Source organism: Penaeus chinensis, chromosome 23, assembly GCF_019202785.1.
Source record: "Penaeus chinensis breed Huanghai No. 1 chromosome 23, ASM1920278v2, whole genome shotgun sequence".
NCBI classification, from domain to species: domain Eukaryota; kingdom Metazoa; phylum Arthropoda; class Malacostraca; order Decapoda; family Penaeidae; genus Penaeus; species Penaeus chinensis.
The window spans coordinates 2,897,567-2,907,566 of NC_061841.1; the positions used below are offsets into that span (position 1 = coordinate 2,897,567).

The 10,000-nt window shown below is 32.2% G+C and overlaps 1 protein-coding gene across 3 annotated transcripts in view; it reads left to right on the forward strand.

Moving 5' to 3' along the window:
- The window catches only part of LOC125037391 (putative inorganic phosphate cotransporter), a 16,793-nt gene extending 8,659 nt beyond the window's left edge, over positions 1–8,134 (forward strand). For all 3 annotated transcript variants that reach the window (XM_047630499.1, XM_047630501.1, XM_047630500.1), the window contains exon 13: positions 4,251–8,134. In XM_047630499.1, coding sequence (XP_047486455.1) covers positions 4,251–4,278 — 28 coding nt within the window. In that variant the 3' untranslated portion in view covers positions 4,279–8,134. The remainder of the gene's footprint in view (positions 1–4,250) is intronic.
- The last annotated feature ends 1,866 nt before the right edge of the window (positions 8,135–10,000 follow it).

A 10,000-nucleotide genomic window follows, 5' to 3' on the forward strand; every position in this document is an offset into this window, starting at 1 on the left:
TCTGTTGCTGATGCATCTGTACTGTCTTGCTTTTCTCTATACGTGAAAGAGAAAAGATACATACCACAATAATGGAAAATAAGAGTGGGTAGCTTAGGCTTTGCTATTTTAGCTTGCTCAAGGGACTTTGGCTGTTAAGCAGGTGCAGATAAATCAACGTTAACTCTTTCGATATGGTGATGCCAGTCTTGGAAGGGTCCCTAGAGCAGGAAACTTGATAAAGATCTCTCGGTTCTGTCTTCTCATTTTGGATAATCAACTCCCTACTGAGTCTGTTTTGAATCCTAGTATCCTTTCTTTTAAGGAACCATGGTGAAAGGGTTAATGGTTGTTTTATTTTCTGTGGGATATACTACAAAAGAAGTATTAGATATATCAATGTGGTTGTTGACTGGTCTGTTGCTTCCCTTTTCAAATTTTTCAAGATCATTTTTTTACTTATTGTTAGGTTTAGTTTTCAGTCACTGAGTTGTATGACACTTCTCTCTAAGAAAATTATGTGCTGTTATATCCTTGAGTTGCACAGCCCTTGGATTACTATATTGCTCTTCAAGAAAGTGATGAGGCTAATTGACATTGTGTTTGTGGCTGTTCAAGAGTAATTTGTTCATTGCATGTATTTTCCCCCGATTAGAAAAACAGAAGGCACGGCCACATATTTAATCTTTAGGAAGTAGTGTAAAAAATTCTTGTTGCCTCTAAAAGTACATTAAGATAACTCTATCTTAAGATTTATTTTTGCCAGGGACATTTTCCCTATATTTCATAGGCAACACTTTCATGGAACCTACATTCTAAAATAATTATTCGCCAGTTTCTGTTCATTTTCAAAAGGCAATTATTGAATCTCAAAATTAAGCAACATCACTTATATAAGATTTTTTGTAAGCTCTTTTGTTTTTAAGGTAATAGTTATTTTCCGATGTTAAAGCTATGATTACTGTATTGCTATTACAGTATGTTCCCTCTGACAGGTGTTATTACATAATAAGAAATGGATTTTTTTTTGTATTCAACATTTGCTTATAAGAGAGCATCTAGTTGCTTTTCAGCTGCTGTTGAATGTGCTATTACACACACATAACATGCTTTTCTATACTTATATATATATATATATATATATGTATATATATATATATATATGTTTATATGTATGTATGTATGTATGTATGTATGTATGTATATGCATAGATTTATGTATATATGTGTGTGTGTGTGTGTGTGTGTGTGTGTGTGTGTGTGTGTGTGTGTGTGTGTGTGTGTGTGTGTGTGTGTGTGTGTGTGTGTGTGTGTGTGTGTGTGTGTGTGTGTGTGTTTGTGTGTGTGTGTATGTGTATGTGTGTGTGTGTCTGTACATACATATATATATATATATATATATATATATATATATATACATATATACACATATATACATATATATACACATATGTATACATATATATACACATATATACATATATATACATATATATACACATATGTTTACATATATATACATATATATATATATATATATATATATATACATATACATACATACATATATATGTATAAATATGTGTGTATATATGTATGCATATGTGAATATATATGTATAAATATGTGTGTATATATGTATGCATATGTGAATATATATGTATATATATGTATATATATGTATATTGTATATATATACACATATACATATACATATATATATATATATATATATATATATATATATATATATATACATACATACATATATACACACATAAGTATACATATAAATACACATATAAGTATACATATATATACACATATATATATACATATATGTATATATATGTATATATGTATGTGTGTGTGTGTGTGTGTATATGTATGTGTGTGTGTGTGTGTATGTATGTGTGTGTGTGTGTGTGTGTGTGTGTGTGTGTGTGTGTGTGTGTGTGTGTGTGTGTGTGTGTGTGTGTGTGTGTGTGTGTGTGTCCACATACACATACACATACATATACATTTTCACACACACACATACACACACACATGCACACATGCACACGTGTGTATGTATATATATATATATATATATATATATATATATATATTATATATATATTATATGTATATTATATATATATATATATTTTATATATATACATATATATTATATGTACATATATATATATATATATATATATATATATATATATATATTTTATATATATATATATTATATATATTGATATATATATATTTTTTTTATATATGTATATGTTATATACATATATATATATATATATATATATATATATATATATTTTATATATATATATATTTTTTTTATATATATATATTTATATATACAAATATGTATACATATATAGATATATATATCATGAGTTCAAAATACAAATGATTAATGACAATCTCTTGCATGGTTTGCTTGCTCTGGATCTTATTCAACTGATTTAGAGCAACACTGGTGTTTATTTTCTGGCCGGTTCATTGACTCGTTTTCATTATATTATCCAGATATAAGTGGTTTGGCAGAAAGCACGTCAAACTTTAGTGGTCACTCACTCTCTCTTTGTCTGCGTGAGTAATTTTCTGCCGCCGTTGTAGGTTAATTTTTGTCTTAGTTGGAAGCATGAATATGTTCCTGCATGGCTGTCTTTTCATCCTCGTTAAGGACATACGACTGGTTAACCTGTGGTGAGAAAATTAGATATTTTTCCTCCGAGAGTTAAGGATTTTTTCTTCTTTTTTTTTCTTTTTATTATTTGGCTCTCTTGTTAAATGTGGAGATATATATTGCACTGTTGGTTCGTACTGCACTGTCTTTTGTTACGTGTAGGGTCTTGTAGCAGATGTACTGTATTTTAGATCTAGAATATATATACATCTTTCTCTCTTTTTGTCTCCTTTTCTCAAAATCCGATCTTCGTGGGCAGGATAATGAAAAATAGAAGTCATTGTTAATTAACCCAGAGTCGTTAATCAGAGTGGAAGAATTTAGTCAATTGATTTATAAATCATTATTCATTAATCTAAGTTCATAGTAATCAGAATGTTTAACTTTCACCTTCTCACAAGTAACTTTTTACTTGTATTCAATAATGGAATGTTTGTTGCATAGATAGCACTGTATCTTTCTCTATCTCCTTTTAATAAATGTAATTATTTTGTAAAACATTAACTTTGTTTTGTGAAAACATTAGTTGAAACAGATCAAGTATTAATGTTACCACAAGAAAGTCCTATGGTATTTCACTATAACTAAATATTTGTTATTGGTCATAGACAGTTTGTGTATTATGTTTTTATATTGATATTTTGAAGCATGATATGTTTTCAAGTAGGAAAAATCCAGTTTTAACTCATTGCCAATAGGAATGGGTTGTATGTACTTGCAAATTATTCAGTGTGATTTCAGGTTATCTATTGTTTTATACTCAAAGATGGCCCTACAAGTGTTTAGTCCTCAGGGAGTCAAATACTTGTCCTACCTATCTCATCTGTTTACCCTTTTCCTTGATTTTCATAAATATTATTTTTTATTTTTTAGTACTATTTGTATTGTCAGTAACATTACAATTATCTTAATGTCATTAGTAATGGTGATAGTATTGAAATTAGTAGCATTAGAATTTCTAAATATTTTTTTATGAAAACCCATTGAAAGGAGAAATCAGATGAGATCACATATGTCTACTTCTTGACTCCTTGGTGAGCTGAGTAATTGTGGAGCCATCTCTGTGTAAATAAAATTTATGAAACCTAACTAGAATGGCTATTACATGTTCTTGGTGGCAGTAGGTTAAGTAAGAGTTATCTAAGAATTGAAAAGATCCAGTAGATGAAAAAGAGTCCAACAGAAAATTGCATCACAATCAACTTGCCTAGTTATGTATTTGATATCACCAATGGGGGTCAACTTTGCATGTACATAAATCATCATGAGATTACGTTTGAAATCAGTCTCAGTGTAGGATGTTAAATCACTTTGAAAAGGTTTAGGAAAAAGTGCTGTTGGTTAGACGTGCTTCATGGGTAAAGTTGTGCATGATTACGTACTACTTATCATTTTCTTTTTTTTGTTTATAGTAATTAATTTAGCATGTACTAATTTTTTTTCCTGTTTTTTTAGTGTCATTTTTTTATTTTTCCTTTTAGGAAAAAAAGTCTCCTTTTCTGTTAAGATAGAATTTATTAAAACATTATCAAATATTTGTCTCTTTTTTACTACGGATGTCATTTTATTTCAGGAAATCAGCAGCCAAAGAGGTTGCATGAGTAAGGGCAAGAACGTATCCTAGTTTGCAACGGCAGATTAATGGAGAACACAGTATTTGCCGTTTCAGTTGGCAGATTCTTATCACTTTCTTTGGGATATTTTGAGTAAGAATATTTGCAGGTCCAGGCGGCTTAAGAAGATATTGCTATGCAGTATTATCGTTATATTTAAATTTTATTCATTATGTTTGTTTTTTTTATGAATAAAAAGCCATTTTATGTATGATAAACATGCTTCTTGATTTGAAGAAAAAAAAGGAAAGAGGAGGGAATAACACAAAGTATTTATGTGTTGTCTATCATATCCATTGCACAGCTAATTTAATATACTGTGCATTGTCCTCATGGTAATGTTGTGGTAATGTTCTTGTGTGCAGGCAGTTCATGGGTGGTCAGCTATTTATTTATGCCAGTTTACTTAAACTGTATTGTGCTTTATGTATATTTTGCATGACTCGTTTCTTCACGAAGTTAATTATAGGTCCATGTGCGCACAGACACCGTTCTTTTTGTACAGATTAAAGACAGTTTGAGTGATTGTGAAAAACATGAACACTATACTTGACATAATTCTATTTTAAAGAGTCTCATCTGATAGTTAAAATAACTGTATGACATCAGTAAGAGAGCATTGTAAATTTGCTTAGAGTATTTATCATTTATTTATTTCCTGTATATGGGGAATTTTGTGAAGTGAATTCCATAGCATAGACTTTACTGTATGGGAGCATGACTTTGCAGAAAATTGACGCAGATGTAAGATGTTAATCCGGCATAATGAAAGCATGATATTTACCTGGTGTAATTTGTGTTTCTGAATTAGTTTGTAACTGTTCTTCAGTAACTAATCAGAGGAATCAGTATATTTTGATAAACATTACAATGGGAGATGTATACATTTCATATTTGATATAAGTTTGATTGTGAAATGCATATATACAAAGGAAAGTTCAAGTAACCTTTTTAAATGCTTTGAATTTACTTAATTTGCAAAGTCAAGATTATTGTAACTGATTGTAGACGCTGTATATACATGTCTTTTATATGCCTTTAATTTTATTTATGATATTTTCTTTTCTTTTTATGAATTTATGAGAAAAACGTGGATTTTAAAAAATATATATTTATTTATGTATTTTCTTTTTTTGAGCATTCTGAAATTGTAGATATTTTATCATTTTAGATGCCCAATAACTTTCATTCATTATAACAAATAACTTACTTACATGATGAGTTCCTTTTCTTTGAACTTTAAACCAAATGATGTACTGAATCATCTTTATTGTCTTCAGTGAAGTTTTCTGGAAGTATGTGAGTGTATGAGTGTGTGCGTATGCTCTGTTATGTTTCATTTTAAGGTTTATATCCATGATTAGGTACAACATTTGCATTCCAGTGTGCGTATTGTCAACGATGTGATCATTCCATGGCTAATGATGTGTCATTTTATTAGCTGTACTCCTTGCTCAATTATTGTTTCTTATAGAGGCAGTCTTTGTGTAACAGGTAATGCCTGCATTGGTCCAACTAAGTTTTCATATTGTAGGCAAGAATCTATCCATATCTAGGGATTAAACTATATTGCATACCATTATGTAATTAATTTAGCATAATTGTTTAGTATAGTTTGCAGTTGCTCTGAATTTATCCTGTAGTTTTGTGGAATAACTAGCATTTCAGTTTCATTACATATTCTACTTTGCTGAATAGGTTGTTATGCGAACCTGCTGTGAAGAGGACCAAAATCACCCTAACAGCTCTCTGTATTTTTCTCATGGTACTCCATATAATGTTCATTCCAGCATAATGATTTTTTAACAATGCTCTTTGAGTAATTGTATATGTGTGTGAAAGACTGGATCATTACTCTTCGTAATGACTTGTAGAGGTCTCGCACTCAGAGTATTGTTTTTGCAGCTTGCTTCATTATATTGAGGTGTATGGGTTAACCTCTGACCTCATTGCAAATAAACTGATGAGCAAAGTCCTCCATACACACAGGACAAATAAGAATAAGAAATTTCCAAGTCCCTGGTTAATAAGTTTTCTTTTTTCTGTTCTATCTGTGTGCGTGTGTGGTCATAAAAGTGAATGTCTGCTTTTATGTGTGAATATGCATCTGTATTTACCTGTACACGTTTGTGTGGGTGCGTGTGGGCATACGGGCATGCAAGTCTCAGTGAGTTTGGTTCAGTTGGTTCCCTTTCGTAATACGTGGACCATAATCTCATTTACCCCCAAGTAAATCCAACACTTAAATTTAGCAGCACAATATTCAGCATTGCATTTACCAATGTATTTTTATATACTCCAATATATAAATCAGTATATAGACCATTCAGTACTTATTTTTTGTATGTGTCAAGAGTATAAGGTACAGTATTCCTCTTTTTGATTAGTACTGTTCTTACTCACCGACATGGGACTCCGGGATTCCATAGCAATTCAGAATAACACTTGTAAAATGCCAAAATGAGTATTTTAAAACTAATCTTTCCATAGTCTTCAGGGTAAAGTAGAAGTACACCAATTATGGGCTTCCAGATTTATAGCAGCACGTCTCGCTCAGATACGATCCACATAAAGACATTATATACGGAAATTTCTGAATTATGAACCTTTCTTGCATTCAGGTTTTAGTTATTTTTCTTTTATATTTAACTTCATTAGCTTTCATGTAAATTATATTGCCTTTCCACAAATTGTATGTTATTACAGCAAGATGATTAGTTTTAAATTCATGCTTCTCTTGTATTATCTGAAGTAACTGTAAAGATTGTGTATTTATGCAGCACAAAATGTAGAGCATCAGAGTAAACTGTCATTCACATCAGTCAAATGAAATGAAAATCGTATTGTTTCCATCCATTCGCAGTTTGGTATTTTGGGGTTTCTTTCACATGCTATTTTTAAAGTTGTTTGTTGGAGGGAGATGTAGAAGGTCTTCCAGATAAAGACTCTGTCATTGACATATTTGGAGGCTGTAATATTTCTCTTGGTCTAACATATGATCACCATTATAACGTTCTGTATTATTTTTTGGGGCACACTTTGTTAATTTCTATAGATGGACATTATCATTATTGAGGGATGAATCTTATGGTTCCAACTCTTCACGCAATTGTAAAAGCTATATATGATAGTGTAAATATATATCTATTTAGAACCGTGGTAGTGCTGATCTTATAAGTCTAAAGTTTTAAGTCACGTGGGTTGCTCATTTCTTCTTGGTTCTTGTTAATGAGTGAAGCAAAGTGTGGCAGTAGAGTGATAAGGTGTGACGATGAGTGGTGAGAGGATGTATTATTTTGACATGATTGTGCAGGTGCTGAGTGTTACCGTTATTTTGTGATGATTTATGGGTGAAAAGAGATCCTGGTGCTCACTGGCCCATGGTATGTTAACTGAAATTAACGGTAGGTTTTGTAGTCTAATGGGCCTTTAGATTTTTAGCGTGATGTAGTAAGGATAGTCTTGTTATTTATAGTGTATTAGGATTTATAAAGCTAGTTTGCCTCATAGAGTAACATCTAGCTCAATACAGAGTATGACACTATTACATTTGATTCAAAGTTATTCTTTAGATGAAGTATGACACATTTCAATATCACAATGACAGTTGAACATGACATAATATTTTATAAGATCTAGCAGTGCACTGACAATACAGCTTAATATTTCCTTTGAAATATATATATGAACTGATAGTTTTTCTGTTTTAAAGCTCATGTATTTTGGAAGTATTAACATGATTATTGTCAACAGAATTAAATCTTTTTAAATTGCTTTTTATGAAATATATTTTACCATGCTTCAGAACTACAAAATTATAATGCTCAGGACAGAGTTTGTTGAAGAAGAAATGTGTAGACATGTGTACGTTTATATACATAAGCCAATACTTGGGTGTACTTTTTTATAATTTTATTTATTTTTTTTACTTCATGAGATAGTTAAGTGATTTTGGCTCGATTATGATTTCTTTAGGCATGGTATTTTGTTTATGAGAAAGCACCTTATGCTAACATTTTGGGAGGGCATAACTAACATAGTAATATACATTGGTATTGGTAATTACAGTAGTCTACTATAATAGGAAAATAGTGTTACGTTTGGTTTAGATATATATATCAGTTCTGACAGAAGCTTTATTTATAATACAACTCATTAAAGAGATATAAGCAAAAATATATAGGAAATTTGATATTGTGTATGTGTGTGTGTGTGCGTGTGCATGAGTGTGCGTGTACTTGTGTGTGTGTGTACTTGTGTGTGTGTGTACTTGTGTGTGTGTGTGTGTGTGTGTGTGTGTGTGTGTGTGTGTGTGTGTGTGTGTGTGTGTGTGTGTGTGTGTGTGTGTGTGTGCATGAGTCTGCGTCTGCTTGTTTGGATGTGTGTGTATGTGTGTGTGTGTGTGCGTGTGCGTGTGTGTGTGCGTGTGCGTGTGCGTGTGCGTGTGCGTGTGCGTGTGCGTGTGCGTGTGCGTGTGCGTGTGCGTGTGCGTGAGCGTGAGCGTGAGTGTGAGTGGGAGCGTGAGTGGGAGCGGGAGCGGGAGCGGGAGCGGGAGCGGGAGCGGGAGCGTGAGTGTGAGTGTGAGTGCGAGTGTGAGCGTGAATGTGAGTGTGAATGTGAGCGTGAGTGTGAGCGCGAGTGTGAGCGTGAGTGTGAGTGTGAGTGAGAGTGTGTGAGGGAGAGAGAAAGAACGAGTACAGAGAGAGAGGGAATGCAAGTGTTGGTGTTAGAAAGGAGAGAGGGATGGACAGAGGGAGGAAGGGAGGAGAGAGGGAGGGTGTGTTGGAGGGTGGGTGGGTAGGTGGATGGGAGGGAGGGAGGGAGGGAGGGAGGGAGGGAGAGAGAGAGACATGGAGGGAGGAAGGGAGGGAGAGAGGGAGGGAGATCTGGAAGTAGGGATATTCATGGAAGAAAGAAAGAAAAAATGCAGAGGTAATAAGAGATGCGAAAGATGAGGAGAGTAGCTACTTACAGGTTAATGATGATATAGTGGTTATTGTGATTTTTTTTTTTTTTTTTTTTACTCTTGCACTTTTTATACAGTATTTATCACTGTTGATGTGCTATATGTGTGAAAATGCAATTAGAATGTGAAGTAAAGACTTCTTGAAATTTACGTATCAGAAATTATAAACCAATTTGTAAACTGATGTACTGAATATTTAATATTAATGGTTATATTTCAACAGGTAATCCTTTTTTTTTTTTGGTACAAATGGTTGTATTATCTCCCGTGATATGTTCATTCCATGACCAATTTTAAGTGTTTTTGTATTTGCAGTGTTTTTAATTTTGCGAAAATTATTTCACGAAGTTTGTACTATTTTAATAAAGAGGTAGAGTATAGTTATGTTTTTTATTTACCTGGTTTTGTTGTTTTGAATGCAAAATAAAAATATTAGGATCTGTGAATAAGTAAAGTAGAAAGAGAGAGAGAGAGAGAGAGAGAGAGAGAGAGAGAGAGAGAGAGAGAGAGAGAGAGAGAGAGAGAGAGAGAGAGAGAGAGTGAGAGAGAAGAGACATGAAAAGAAAAGAGACATGACAAGAAAAGAAAGACAAGACAAGACAGGGCAAAAGAAAAAGAAAAAGTTAAATAAAAAATAAAAAATTGAAGAAGTAACAAAAAGACAGAAAAAGAAAAGAAATAAAAAAAAAGACTGAAGAAGAAAAAAAGAAATCATGAGAAAAGAAAAGAAAAAAAGAAGAAAAG